This window comes from Brassica rapa, chromosome A01 (assembly GCF_000309985.2).
Source record: "Brassica rapa cultivar Chiifu-401-42 chromosome A01, CAAS_Brap_v3.01, whole genome shotgun sequence".
NCBI lineage: Eukaryota > Viridiplantae > Streptophyta > Magnoliopsida > Brassicales > Brassicaceae > Brassica > Brassica rapa.
Genome location: NC_024795.2, coordinates 10,570,881 through 10,586,773, shown reverse-complemented (window position 1 = coordinate 10,586,773; position 15,893 = coordinate 10,570,881). Strand labels below are relative to the sequence as shown.

Here is a 15,893-nt window from a genome sequence, read left to right as displayed (position 1 = left end):
ATCTTAGCACCTTTAACAACAAATGTCTTTGGCAAAGTATACTAAAAGCCTAGGAGAGTTGTCTCAGGCATTTCATCAAACACCTTTTGGGTGGGAAATGCCTATTGATCAACTTTTGAGTGGCCAACTCAGAAGATGCATTATGAATACTCTACTAGCAAGGAACAAGAATGATCTACACTAAAACATCCTAGAACTAACTTAATCACCCTTGATCTCCCTAACCCATGAATTCAAAAGGTGATTACTCACTAATCTCCATGATTCCTCTTAAACCCATATTGGATTTCAAATTAATCATGTAGAGAAATAGATAAAAAATCAACAAGAACACAAGATGAAAGCAATGAAATCTGAATCAAAAGAAGTTTTTTACTAGTTCTCCTCTAGAAAAGAGATTATCTTGCCTCCAATGGCTTACAAAAGTACTTAACTTAGGTTTAGAAAGTGTAAAACATCAAAACAAATGACCAAAAGGCCCCTGAAATAACATAAAAATCGTCCAAGCAAAACACGCGGAGTGACCTAGCATAGTTGCTCCAGGAGATCGCTCCCGACGCGTTTTTTCGTGTCTCGCCGCGTCAAAACGCGAGTGACTTGAGCTGGTTGCTCTGGCTGGGAGTGACTTGAGGTAGTCGCTCTGGACTGGTCGCTCTGGCTGGGAGCGACCTCGGTAGGTCGCTCAGAGAGATCGCTCCAGGATGCTCGAACAGGGTGGATATGCCTCTAGTAAATTGGTCATAACGCCTTCATTACATCTTCAAATGACTTGAAACCATTTCCATTAGATAGCTAACTCAATTTTCTGTGTCTCCACAAAATCTTAACAACAGAAGATTTCTCTAAAGGCTCCATCCATGCTCATCTTTCACCCCATTTTGGATCACAATGCTCCCAAACATCTCAAATCACTCCATGGCACACTCCAGCACCTAATAAGGACAATGAATGCAAAATGCAACCTAGACATGGCTAAATCATAATCTATATGATGAAAATGCTCATGGATGAATGGATAATACAATGCAAATATGCAAGATATCAACTCCCCCAAACTTGTTCTTTTACTTGTCCACAAGTGAACTTTCTAAAACTCATAGGAAGAGAAGTTTGAAGGTGGGAGCTCATAACCAAAAGAAACACAACTAGCAAACACAATTAGCACACTCTCTTATTACACTCTAGATTCTCTAGGCCTATCTCAACTCTTTTTGCCCTTACACTCATCATCAATCATCCACATATTCAAATCAACCAACTCTCACATTCGTTAAGCACAAAACATTAGGTGAATTCTTGCAAATGGTCAGTTGGTCCAAATCATTTGGTTGAGTAAGTGAAGGCTTTTATTCAAGTGATTCAAGAGGTTCAAAACATATGATCTTTAAGGTGGTTTACTCTCGAAACAAGTAGACTTAACATTGGACATAATATATCTAAGAAAAGGATCAACTCATGCATACAATGCTCAATCTCCATTGTTCTACCATTTTCCCAAACATACAATTACACAATCATTTCTCAATGTCAAACCCAACTCACATCTCTCACCAAAAGATTCTAAGAACATCAGCTCTTTCTCTTTGAAATCTACAAGGGATTTTTCACAACCTCAAAACATTTCTTAGCTCCTAACAACTTTGCTAGCCCTCTTTTCTTTCTTTTCTCTTTTTTCGGTTTTTTTTCATTTTTTTTTAAGGCTAGGGGCCAAGACTTTTCAAAACTTGAGCTAGAGGCTTCTCTACTTATCCCAATAAAACAATTCACTTAAGCACAAAGAGTCTATTCTTTTCTTTTTTCATTTCTCCCAAATCATAATCACAACACTCACCCCCCCCCCCACCTATAGCTAGACAATAGAGTGCCCAATCTAGCAAGAATGAAGATCAAGCATTGTCGTTCCCGATACTCTCAACATTATGTGCATGTAAGACTTTCCGAAAAAGACCTCACTCATCAAACAATGAAAGCTTAAAAGGAGGGAAATGTTTTGGGAGTGGTCTACCACTAGAGTTTGTCAAAAAAGATTGGCATAAAAGATGTGACAACTCAAGTGTGTATAGCCATGACTCAGTACACAAAGGACCATGAGGAAGAAGCATTAAGTTCGTTCAGTTCAAATAAGGTTGTAGTTGACTTCAAAGACTGAGTTTCAGCAATCAACAAGTTTCAGGAAGAGTTTTCAAGGCTCGAAACATACAAGTATTTTTGAGAGGTGCAAAAGCTACTCAGGTGCAACGTAGTGACCTTACAAGGCATTTAAAATCATTGCTCCCAATGCAAGTGAATGAAACCTATATGTTCTAGACTCTCCTAGAAATGCAAATGATGCAAACTAAATGATTGATTTTTTTTATATGCAAATAGGTATGCAATGCATGACTCAATGAAACAACATCAAAGCAAACATGATCAAATACTTGGTACCTCCCCCAAACTTGAGTTACACAGTCTCTGTGTTGTCAAGTAGAGAGAGAGATACCGAAAAGAAGACTAATATACAAAAATGAATGGTATATACAGGGGAGTGTGGTGGGTTACCTTCTATGGGGAATGAGTAGAGGGAGATGCTCCCTCCTCGTCGTCCTCAGGTGGTAACTCTTCAAGGTGCTCATCAGCAGGAGTGTCCATCTCTTCAATGTAGAAGGCTTGCCCGAACACAGTTGGTTTCCTCATTTTCCTCTTGATGTCAAAGTGGAGGATGTTCTCTTTACCCAAATGGAGATCAATCGTGCCTTCCTTCACATTAACAATAGCTCCTGCTGTAGCTAAGAATGGTCTTCCTAGAATCAATGGGTCTTGAGCCTCCTCACCCATCTCAAGCACCACAAAATCTGTAGGTATCTCATACCTTCCAATCTTCACAGGGAGGTCCTCTAAGATGCCCACAGGGTACTTCACTGAACGATCAGCTAACACCAGAGAGAGTCTGCACTTCTTGTACTGAGTGAATCCAAGCTTCTTTGCAACAGACAAAGGCATCAAGCTGACACTAGCTCCCAAATCGCAGAGACATTTCTCAAATACCATAGGTCCAAGAGCACAAGGTAGTGTGAAGCATCCTGGATCCTCTAACTTCTCTGGAACATCAAGCCTCTGGATGATGGCACTGCACTCATGGGTAAGAATCATCATGCCTTCCATCTCCTTCTTCTTTGCAGCTACAATATCTTTCAGGAACTTACTGTATTGAGGAATCAACATGAAAGCATCAATGATGGGCATTGCAACCTGAGCTTCACTCATTTGCTTCTCAAACAGAGCCTTATATTTTTCTAGCAGATGCCTCTTGAATCTACCTGAGAATGGAAGCTTGGGTTCATAGGGAGGAGGAACAAAAACATTCTCACTTGTTGGAACAGCAACTTCACCATCTTGTATTATTTTCTTCTCTCTCCAACCTTTCTTTACCTTTAGCTTCCATAACCTTCTCCAAAATCTCATCATTGGTCTTCTCATCAACAATTACCACATCATCATCTAAGTTGATGGCCACCTCTTCACCTAGTTTCTAAGCATCCTTGGTGAGGGTTCTAGGAGGTAACTGTTTACCACTCGTAAAGGTGATAGCTTTGGCCTCCTTGGGATTTTGGTCAGATTTTCCAGGTAGAGATCCTTGCTGGCGATTCTGGTGAGTGTTCATGGAAGCAAACTGATTCTCTAAATTCTTGACTGTAGAAGCAAGGTGTGAGAACTTGTTGTTGAGCTCATTGTAGCTCCCATCAATCTTGGAATGAAGGTTCTTCAACTCATAACCAACATGCTTCTCACTTCTAGTCTGAGACTCCAAGATTTGTTTCAGTAAGGTATCAGTGCTGCTCTCTTGAGGAGCAGAGGAACCAGACGAGGGGCTTTGCTGAGGCTGATAGCTGCCTTGCTGGTTGTTTCTAGGCGGATAACCACTCTGTTGGTTGTTTGGATAGGATTTTTGTTGGTAGTTGTTGTACTGAAAGTTGGGCTCCTTTTTGTACCAGCTACCATTGTTGTTAATAAAACACAACTCTTCTTGACCTTCCAAACCCTCAACCTCATTGACAGCAGGTGGATCTTCCTGCTTGGAGTTACCAACAAACTTCAGCTGCTCTTGGGTGGCTTTTTCAGCAATGAGTAGGTCGATCTTGTCTTCCAAAGCTTTGATCTCTTTCCTCGTCTGCTTATCATCTGTTCTACTGCCTCTGCCGTGGTCTCCACTGTAGACTGCATCACTCTTTACCATGTTGTCAACCAGCTCTTCTGCATCCTCTTCAGTTCTCCCCAAGAAGAACCCATTGCTAGTTGTATCCAGTCTGGCTCTGTAGTTAGGAAGAGCACCACGGTAGAATGTGCTCAGCAAGCTCTCCATAGAGAAGCCATGGTGTGGGCATTGAGCTTGGTAGCCCTTGAATCTCTCCCAGGCTTCGCTGAAGCCTTCCAAGTTCTTCTGTTGAAAGCTGAAAATCTCGTTTCTCAGCTTAGCAGTTCTTGAAGTAGAGAAGAACTTCTCCAAGAATGCTTTCTTGCAGTCATCCCAAGTGGTGATGGAGTCGCTGGGTAGAGACTTCTCCCACTGACATGCCTTATCCCCCAAAGAGAAAGGGAATAGCTTGAGCTTTAAGGCATCTTCGGACACACCATTGGTTTTTGACAACCCACAGTAGCTGTCGAACCTGTCCAAGTGATCAAATGGATCCTCTAGAGCCAAGCCATGATACTTGTTGTTCTCGATCACGTTGAGGAGTCCTGATTTGATCTAAAAGTTGTTGGCTGCCACAGCGGGTGCTCGGATTCCCAATCTATGACCATGAATGTTGGGGCGGTCGTAAGTGCCAATGGGTCGAGCTGCTCGCTGTTGGTTTTGAGGTATGTCTCCCATATCAGTATCCAATCTCTGCAAGTGAGCCTGTTGCTCTTCTTCTCTTCTCTTTCTAGCACACTCTCTCTCTAAAGCTCTGATGTCTGCAGCTCTTGGAACTAGGTTTGATGGACCCCTGCTCCTCAAGTTCATACACCTGTAGATTAAAGGGAGGTGAAGAAAGAGAATCAGTAACAAAAGAAAATAAAAATGACTTAGTCTCAAGCAAGTGACTAAATCTCAATGTTTAAATCTACTCAGAATTTGGCAACGGCGCCAATTTGATGTTAGGAGTTTTCAAGACTCCTAAGACAAATGATATAGTATAAAAGATTGTCGAACCAGTTCTGAGGGATATCAAAGCACCGACAATGCAAGTACTCACTTAATCTAAGTGTAACCAATGATTTAAATGGGTTTTAAACTACTACTATACTAGAAAGCAATAACAGAATGATACTTTCTTGACTAAGGGAAAAGAGAACTCATGGGCATAGGGATTAGACCTTGGGTGATCAAGTATTGAATTAAGGATGGCAAATGATCAATCAAACTATCGACCTTAAGCCTAGACACAATTCTAAGCAAGCTCTATGTCTAGATGAATGCTCATTTGCTAACATATCTCAAACATCAAATGTCTTTGGTTGAATAATATGAAAGCAATCATTACTAACAAGTCTATTAGCTATCTTAGCACTTTTAACAACAAATTTCTTTGGCAAAGTATACTAAACGCCTAGGAGAGTTGTCTCAGGCATTTCATCAAACACCTTTTGGGTGGAAAATACCTATTGATCAACTTTTGAGTGGCCAACTCAGAAGATGCATTATGAATACTCTACTAGCAAGGAACAAGAATGATCTACACTAAAACATCCTAGAACTAACCTAATCACCCTTGATCTCCCTAATCCATGAATTCAAAAGGTGATTATTCACTAATCTCCATGATTCCTCTTAAACCCATATTAGATTTCAAATTAATCATGTAGAGAAATAGATAAGAAATCAACAAGAACACAAGATGAAAGCAATGAAATCTGAATCAAAAGAAGTTTTTTACTAGTTCTCCTCTAGAAAAGAGATTATCTTGCCCCCAATGGCTTACAAAAGTACTTAACTTAGGTTTAGAAAGTGTAAAACATCAAAACAAATGACCAAAAGGCCCCTGAAATAACATAAAAATCGTCCAAGCAAAACACGCGGAGTGACCTAGCATAGTCGCTCCAGAAGGTCGCTCCCGACGCATTTTTTCGTGTCTCGCTGCGTCAAAACGCGAGTGACTTGAGCTGGTCGCTCTGGCTGGGATTGACTTGAGGTAGTCGCTCTGGACTGGTCGCTCTGGCTGGGAGCGACCTCGGTAGGTCGCTCTGAGAGATCGCTCCAGGATGCTCGAACAGGGTGGATATGCCTCTAGTAAATTGGTCATAACTCCTTCATTACATCTTCAAATGACTTGAAACCACTTCCATTAGAAAGCTAACTCAATTTGCTGTGTTTCCACAAAATCTTAGCAACAGAAGATTTCTCTAAAAGCTCCATCCATGCTCATCTTTCACCCCTTTTTGGATCACAATGCTCCCAAACATCTCAAATCACTCTATGGCACACTCCAGCACCTAATAAGGACAATGAATGCAAAATGCAACTTAGACATGGCTAAATCATAATCTATATGATGAAAATGCTCATGGATGAATGGATAAAACAATGCAAATATGCAAGATATCACATACTAATATACCGAAACTTAATTTGGCAAAATAATATTATACACTAAATATATACCATTTTTATTGGTAAATATTTATAAAATATCTCAACAATTATTACTTTTAAATGAGAGAATAGTTTCTTATGTGAAAAATATGGTATATATATTAGAAATTTATATAAATAATATATATATATATATATATATAAATATTTTAATTTTCAAAGAAATTAAAATTTAATTAAATATTTAATATATGAAAATAATAATTTATTGAATTTAGATACTTAAACTATGAATTTTAGCAATGATGATGCTCATAGAAAATTGATATGATATAAACATAGAATGAAAATCAGTACTAACTAAAATACATTAAATACACCAACACATAAATTGACTGCTGGGCCAGTGGGTCCTTTAAATTTTTCCAACTTTATAAGGGCCAATAAGATGATTTGAGAAAAAGGAGAAAACCAAAGTGGACAAAAAAGACCACAAAGATTGTCTCTAGTATTAATTTATCATCTTCTTCTTTGTAATTTTACGCAGGGATGTTCAATCAAGTAAATTCAAACAAATTTAAATCAAACTAAACCGAATAGAAAAAAACTTAAACCAAAATAGAAAATGTACTTTGAATTTGATAATAACGAATAAACGATTGTTATTTTTCCAAAAATTATAGTTTCACTACTCAAAACTCTAAATTTGAATTTTCATCTTTTTATTTGAATCTTGATCCTTATAATAAATTATACATCATATTCATGATTCTTAAGTATTTTCTCATTCATAGTTTTAATATTTAAAACTTTTGTATATTTTAAATATTTCAAATTTATTTTTATAATTTAAATTTTACACATAAAAGTTTTTTTTAATCAAAATAAGATTTATAATATTTTAAAAGTAGAATTAGACAACGAAAATATTACAAAAGAAACTTAATAAAAAATATTTTTGAGAAGATACATGAAAACATAATTATTAAACAAATTTAAATATTACAACAACACTAATAGTCTAGTAAATTTTCTCTGGAACTTCTAAAATATTATCCAAACAAATTATGTGTAATCGAAAATATAGCATTAATAAAATAATTTTATATAATAATGTGGTATTTTGCTTGTATTTTATTATTTAATTATGTATCTCTATTTATAATTTTATATTTTAGTGTAAGATTTTATTAATTAATATTACTATAATATTTTTATATATGTGCTAGTTATCTATAAAATTTTTATGAATTAAGACAAATATAAAGAATATAGTGTAAATTACAAATAATTTTGAAGTTAAATTTGAAGTTTTGCTTTTGGAGAAGAATACCTTGAAACTGCAAAACTCTATAATAAAGAGTTTTTTTTTGAGATGGTAGGAGGGAATAAAGGTAAAGGTTTTGTGAGACAGAACTAAAAGATGTGGAAACAAAGGGTCAAAATTAGGAGACAACACGCAAGCTTAAGATAGTCGTGCTACTTTTATACAAAAATTAGCTGTGTTAATAAGATAATCCTATGCTTATTTTTATTAGGTAACAAAATACTATTAGTAAGTATCTTTTTCAGGTGAGTGAAGATGAGATTACAGTTTCATCATAGCAATGGTTATACGTGGGTTTTAAAATATAATAACATATTATATATCTAGCTGAGTTAACCATATCATGTAAAATTTACAACATGTTGTTTCGGCACATTATTCCATAATATCAGCTAGTTTAACCAAATATCGGATAATATTCCATAACATGTTTCGGCACAACATGTTTATTTTAATTTTTCAGACCCCTGGAACATTTGGTTAAACAACGCAATAAACAAAACATTTTGTTAATTACATTCGAATTTGTACAAAAAAAACAAAAGGAAAATAAAATAAATAAACCTGTACCTTTTTCTTTACTTACACGTCATACATTTGGAAACTTACTCACACGTAAATAAAAAAAATAAAAAAAAAAAGCAAAAATTCCCCACAAAGACAAAACTTACATATCGACACCATCTCCCATCTTTACCGGAAAAAACATTCACCAGCCGGAAGTTGCCGTCTTTCAGTTTCCTAATAGTTTCCCATGAAGAAAGGTTCCTCGTAGGGAAACGAGTCCCAGAAACCGTCCACTTTGTGATCATTCGTGTCTACCAAAAGATCAGGGAGGTCGGAGAAAGCGTCGTCCGCGACTGAAGATGACGTCATAGATGACGTCCCCGTGCTAGACGGTGACTCCGGGGCTTTCCATTCCACTGCGGCTGCTGCAGCGGCGGCTTGAATGTCTTTAGGATCTGCGCTGGCCGGTCTCGGCAAATGGCAAGCGAGCTCAGGGAAATTGAGGTGAGCAGAGCCGCCTTTGATGGCTAAAGCCGCCACGTCGTGTGCACGCGCCGCCATCTCCGGTGTGGAGAAAGTGCCGAGCCAGATTCTTGATTTCTTTCTTGGCTCTCTGATCTCAGACACCCATTTTCCCCATTGTCTCATTCTGACCCCACGAAAATTGGGATGCTTAGAAACACTCTTTTGCTCATTTTTAGACTTCGTGTTCTTTCCGTTTCTCTCCGGCACTGGTGACCGGAGATTACGTTCCGACCGGGGAAGAGAAGAGTCTTGCATCTAAATTAAGGAGATAAGGAAAAAGTTTGTATGTGTTTTTTTGTAGTTTGGGGTGAGAGAGTAGGAATAGTCGTGGAAGAGAGCCTGGTTTGCTTCTTCTAATATATACATCCAAAACTACGAAGCAATTATTCTTGTGTGTATGTTTATTTATTTTTATTATATATAAAACTAAAATTAAATATTAAAAGCTAAAAATGACTTGACTGCGTTAAGATTTTTTCTGTTCTTTTTCTTTTTGTTTTTCCTTGCAATAATAATACTTTTTGTTGCAATAATAATACTTTACTTTGTGTATGTATAATATTCATTACTTTGCCCTGAATTGGACACTTGTTCGTTTGTATCACGCTAGTGTACTTTTATCACTTGTGTCTCTCCTAAATAATCTAATTAGACTTTCCAATTTAAATACACGTAACTGAACCTTGTCGGATTCAATCTCTATTACATTATTCTGATTGGGTTTTGAACATTTTTAAATAAGTATTGAGTCTATAATTATCTTTTGAAGGTCTAATAGAACTAACTAACCAAAGTAGTTTAAAACAAATTTGATATTAGTTTATGGATATAGATGTTAAGAATGTTACGTCAACAATAATTGAGAACATGTTACCTTTTAATTTACTATTAGTTGGTTTTTAAATGAAAGTCGTGGAGTTCTTTTTAGGTTAAATTTTGTTAAGATTTGACACTTCTAAACTATAAAGTTTTTAATTTCTGACATACGCTCTAGCCTTCATATTAAGAAATCTATCAGAAGCAATTTTCTACATGTGGATTATATCAAACTAAGTTTTATATAACTCTAGATTGATTATTTCCCGTGTGCCTAGACATTTTCGCACGTACAGTAAATTTTAGGGAAAAGTTAGTAAGTGGAAGTTGTGGTCCCTTGTGTAGTTTTTGTATTACTTCAAAATTTGTTTTATTTTTCGATCTTTTGTTAGTTCTCCGAAAATGTTATATTTTCGTTTTTCCGACCATGACCTATGTCCGTCTACAAAGTTCACTCACGTTTTTCACTTGGATTTTGACAAAGACAACGATTAGTATTAGTGAATACATCTGTAATCCAGTTTCTAAATATCATAATTAATTAAATTAGCAGTGCAACCAAGTGTTACTATCTCAGTTGAAAATATCCAAGAATAAAACTTAGAATTCACATAATTGAAGGATATTAAAGACGAAACTAGTATTACTTTTGGATCTGGAAAATTACATGCTTCAGTCTTAATCCTCATGATAATTAAAAAGTTAATTAGCTGTGGAAGTAAACTTATAATAATCTTTTCCAAAAAAAGTAAAGTTATAATAATAAAAAATAAATAATATTAGTCTCTTTTAAGTTATCTCGCTGTGAACAAACATATATAGTTCTTAGTTAAAATTTATTAACGGAGCATTTAAGAAAAAACAGAACGATAACTGTATTTAACTATAAATGTGACAATGTTACAACAGTAATTAACAACCTGTCAATATCTGTACTTAGAAGCAATTGACGAATTACATTTTTCAATTGACATTTGCGAATATGCGAATAATAATTGTAAAAGGTTTCTAATAAAGAAATTGTGTAGAAGATTGCTGCGGACGACGCACGTACGCAAAACGACATAAACACACGTTATGTATATCAGTATATGTACAAAGTATATGATGTTGAAAATGTATACATTATAATTAGAGGGAGCAAGTTACGTGCTGGTTTTTTATGGCGGGGTCCATTTGACGACTTATTTATACGACAAAATAAAATAAAACTAGAATTACAAGTTTAGTGATTACATGTTTATTATTCTTAAAACTGTGTGTATGTTTTATATGCATGTCTTGATTCGTAAATAGTTTAACTACTGACCATTAGAAAATGAAAGAGGAATGCCCTTTTCAAATTGTTAGTATATTTTTATAAAACACCGGTTTATAAAAGAGGATTACAAGTTACAACCGAAACTTTATTTTGCACTACAACTATTCACCTACCAAATTCGGCTATTAAATGCTTAATAAATACTCCCTCTGTTCCTGAAAGAAAGATTTTTTAGAATATTCATGCATATTAAGGAAACAATTAACTTTTTACAATTGAATTTATTATTTATTTTACTATATATTTTCCAATAAATATCAACCAATAGTATTCAACCAATTCAAATATTTTCAATTAATGTTTTTTAAAAGTATACAATTTTTCAACATTAACTACTAAAAGTACTTTAAAGTTTTAGAAAATCTATCATTTTAGAACAAAAAATAAATCTAAAAAATCCTATTTTCAGGAACAGAGGGAGTATAAGGGTCTGAAGTAGTCCTGGGCATATAAACCGGATCCGCAAAACCCGACCCGACCCGATCCGAAAAATCCGAAAATGTTCGGCTTCGGTTTTGCCTAATAACCCGATCGGTTTTGAAATTTCTGTGATTCGGATTTCGGTTCGGTTCGGATTAAAACACGGAACCGTTCGGTTTACCCGAAAACCGAATAACAAACCAACAACCTGTCATTATTGTTCTTAGGTTAGGCGTGTCTCTTGGGACTCGATGTTTTCTAACTTTTCTTCTCGACTCTCGAACAAACGAAACCGTAGAGTCCTAAGCAACGATTGCGATTTCGAATGCATCTTGAGAAACTGGAATCCTTTAAGGATGTTGTCCCTTCTCCCTTCCCTTATATTTCACCATCTCCCTCTCCAATTGAAACATATCCTCTCTCAGCTTTTTCAACGAATCAATCGAAGGTATGAACTTGAACTTGTTACTTCTTTAATTTTTTTTATGTTAAAGTGATAAGTCGATAATGATGTTTGTGATTGTGATGTTTTGAAATTTGAGAATGAAATTTGAGAAGTGTGTTCTTTATCAAGTTGATAACTTTAGATTGTGCTCTAGTTCCATAATAGAGTTAGAGTAAATCACTTTGCAGTTTATATTTTGTGATTTTGATGTATTCAGAACTCAAGTTGATATCTCGTTTTTGTTTTGCAGATGGATTCTTCATCACCTCAACGTGAAGCTATCAGAGATGATGATGAAACTCAGGGAAACGATGATGAGTTTGGGACAACTAGTCCTGTTACTGCAAGTGGAAACAAAAGGAAGACCAAGTCAGCTGCAGCTGTTAAGAAGAAGAAGAATACAAGTACAAGGTCAACAGTTTGGAATCATTACACAAGACTGAAGGATAATCGGAACAAATGCAGCTGCAACTATTGCGGTAGAGTTATGCGTTGTGCAACGTCCAATGGCACTTCATGTCTCAAGAAGCATCTTGGTATCTGCAAGGAACATCAGACATGGGTACAAAGTCAGTCTCAGACTCAACATACTCTGAATGCCGAAAGTGATGATGAAGATGGTGTTCAGTTGAAGCTGGCGAGGGTTTCTAATGAAGTTGTAAGGGAAGCTACTAATGAGATGCTTGTCATATCGGAGTTGCCACTATCCTTTGTTGATGGTTTGGGATGGAAGCACTTCTGCAACAAGGTGAATCTTCCTAAGCCACATTCACGAAGAACAGCAACAAGGGATATTGTTGAGTTGTATGCAAAGAGGAAATCAGATTTGATGCAGCTGATCAGTGGCAACAAGCAAAGGGTTTCTTTAACAACAGACATTTGGGTTGCACCAAGTACAGCAGCTAGCTACATGGTCATCACGGCACACTTCATCGATGATAGATGGAAACTTAGGAAGTTCATCATTGGTTTCAAGCATGTAGCGGATCATAAAGGGGTGACAATATGCTCTGTCTTGCTGGAGTGTATGGCTGAATGGGGGATAAAGAAAGTGTTTACAATAACAGTAGACAATGCCACTGCGAACACTAATGCTCTGAAGTTGTTCAGGGATGCATTCAACGCTTTAGGACCTGAGTGCTTAGTGCTGGGAGGTGAGCTTCTGCATCTACGTTGTTGTGCTCATATCATCAACTTGGTTGTGCGAGATGGTATGCTAGAGGTGGATGCGAGTGTGTGTGCAATAAGGAACGCCATACAATATATCAGAGCTTCTTCTAAGAGAGTCGAATCATTTGATCAGAAGGTTGAGTCAGCAAGGATGACAAGAGGTAGCTTATCTTTGGACTGCAAGACACGATGGAATTCAACCTACCTGATGTTGTCAAGGGCCTTGAAGTTTAGAGCAGCGTTTGATAGAATGGAAGTTGAGGACAAGCTTTACAATGATCACTTTCAAGAGACTGTGGAGGGCAAGAAGAGGGTTGGACCACCAACTTCAGAGGATTGGGATAAAGTGGAGGGTTTGGTTAAGTTCCTGGTAATATTCTACAACTCGACTTTAGTTGTCTCTGCTTCTAACTCGCCTAGTTCCTACAAGTGTTACAATGAGATTGTCACCATAGAAAGGAATCTGATTACATTGAGTACTAGTACGGATGAGAAGCTTAGGACAAAGGCTATGGTTATGAGGGCAAAGTTTAATAAGTATTGGGATGGTCTAAAAGACATTAATAGGCTGTTGATTGTTGCAAGTGTCTTTGACCCGAGGAACAAGATGAAGTTTGCTGGTCTTTGCTTTGAAAAGCTTTATGGGAAAGATAGTCCACAAAGTAAGGTGCTCTACGACTCAGTCACTGATGTCATGGAAAGGCTTTTTGATGAGTACAACGCCTCTGCAGCATCACACACTGCTCCAGCATTTGGTTCATCGTCTCAGAGTCAGAGTGTCCAAGAGTCACAAGATGAGGCTGCGATGGATTCTTCTGATGAGAATGAGTATGGGTATGAAAGAATGGATTCCTTGTACAAGGAAATGGTGAACGAGTTGGGATTTCAAGATGCAAGCACTGAGTTAGAGCTATACTTGAAGGAGAAGGTAGAAATTCCTAAACCCAATCCTCTAGGAATTCCATTTGATGTTTTAGGTTGGTGGAGGATCAACAGTTCAAAGTACCCGACCTTAGCTGCCATAGCTAAGGATGTTCTAGCTATGCAAGTCTCTTCTGTTGCATCAGAGTCTGCCTTTAGCACAAGTAATCGAATCCTTGATCCATCGAGAAGTTGCTTGACCCACTACATGATTGAGGTTCTCATGTGCACAGAACAATGGCTTAAGTGTGAGATTCGAATCAATGAAAGAAACGTGGTTTCAACTCAGCAACTGATTGCTGAGATTGAATTACAAGATGAACTACAAAGAGGTATGTTCTTAGTTCTTAAGTTGTATTAAGTTTTGAGTATTCCAGTTCAGCTTTTAATCTTCTCTTTTTCATTTTGTGTAGAGTTTGAGCCGCAGCTGCACTTCCAAACCTGAGAGTCTTAGGCTGAGAATGTGTCATGCGAATCAAGTTCTAAGCAAGGTACATGTTCTTATTTACTGATAGAGTTTGAGTCTCAGCTGCATTGCTTGTTGACGAGTTCAAGTTTTAATCCTCTGCTCTCTTTTGTAGGTCTCTTCTGTTTGCATTGCTTAGAAGTGTCTTGAAGAACATTTTATCTGGTTTTATTATGTTTCAGTTTGTTTGAGGATGTTATTTCTGTTTCAAGGATGTTGCTTCTGTTTGTTTGAGGATGTTACTTCTGCTTTCATGATGTTGTTTCTGTTTTAAGGATGTTGCTTCAGTTTGTTTCAGTTTGTTTGAGCCTTTGAGGATGTTGTTTCAGTTTCTATGATATTGTTTCAGTTTGATACTTTGATAGTTTGATTCTAGAATGTTTTTTTTTTATGTTGTATTTTCGGGTTTTTCGGGTTAAAATCCGAACCGAAACGATTTTTTCGGGTTAAAATCCGAACCGGTGTTAATTCGGTTCTCATTCGGATTCCAAAAAAGAATAGAAACCCGAACCGGATCCGATATAAACCGAACCGATCTGATCCGTAATTTAACCGGTTCTTAATCGGGTTACATTTGACATAACCCGAAAAATCCGAAAACCGAATAACCCGACCCGACCCGAACCGAGTATCCGAATGCCCAGGACTAGTCTGAAGCATGATGTCGTGGAAATGATGCTAATTGACAACAAAGCACAATCCTGAAAACTTCACATGCATGTTTCAGTTTAAGCAAATCAATTTTATTATACTATTTGATGAAATTTTGTTTCTTAGGATTTACGAAATATGTGCATACATATTGTGAGTTAAATTACAAAGTAATAAAAACAACAAACAATTACTATTTTATAGTTGTATTAAAACATACCCGACTTAATTAACATAAATTTATGGTCCAACTTTTCTAACTATATGCAGTCTTTTATTATTTAAATCAGATCTAGTTAATCTGTGATATATAAAAGGGGAATTTTTGATGAAAGGAAAATATAAAAGAATTTTTATTCCAATTATCTTATTATATAAAACAAAATGTCTCCAATAAACATAGCACACGTAATAATAACAATTCACTAAATTTTAACATGTACTATTGTTAATTAAAAATATAACTTAAATCAGTGTAGTAATGCTAAGTTCTTTTGTTAATTATTTAGATCTTAAAATAAAAAAAATAAAAAAATAATTAGTACTTTTCAAAAAAATAGGAAACTATAATAACTAAAAAGTATATGTTTGAAAAAGTGAAAGATTCCTTCGGCAATTATTATATCTATATTATTAAAACTAAAATACCTTTTAGTACTGTTTGGAAACATAAATAACAGTATATAATAAAATTGTTTGGAAACATGGATAGCAGTATAAAATAAAATATATTATCTTTTTAGTAATTTTATTAATATAATTACATTAATT

The 15,893-nt window shown here is 36.1% G+C and overlaps 2 protein-coding genes and 1 non-coding gene across 3 annotated transcripts; 2 read left to right on the top strand and 1 right to left on the bottom strand.

The window, feature by feature from the left end:
• The first annotated feature begins 4,346 nt into the window (after positions 1-4,346).
• On the top strand, positions 4,347-4,453 carry LOC117129078. Its single transcript, XR_004452647.1, has one exon. It is a non-coding gene; the product is annotated as a small nucleolar RNA R71 (small nucleolar RNA).
• Positions 4,454-8,373: 3,920 nt separating this feature from the next.
• On the bottom strand, positions 8,374-9,406 carry LOC103869194 (ethylene-responsive transcription factor ERF039). Its single transcript, XM_009147258.3, has one exon. It carries the CDS (start codon positions 9,165-9,167, stop codon positions 8,622-8,624), a length of 546 nt encoding a protein of 181 aa, XP_009145506.1. The 5' UTR covers positions 9,168-9,406; the 3' UTR covers positions 8,374-8,621.
• A 2,388-nt stretch (positions 9,407-11,794) lies between these two features.
• LOC103869228 (zinc finger BED domain-containing protein RICESLEEPER 2-like) lies at positions 11,795-14,450 on the top strand. The gene is made up of 3 exons (XM_033275335.1): positions 11,795-11,917; positions 12,165-14,337; positions 14,419-14,450. The coding sequence occupies exons 1-3, from the start codon at positions 11,795-11,797 to the stop codon at positions 14,448-14,450; spliced, it is 2,328 nt and encodes a 775-aa protein (XP_033131226.1).
• The last annotated feature ends 1,443 nt before the right edge of the window (positions 14,451-15,893 follow it).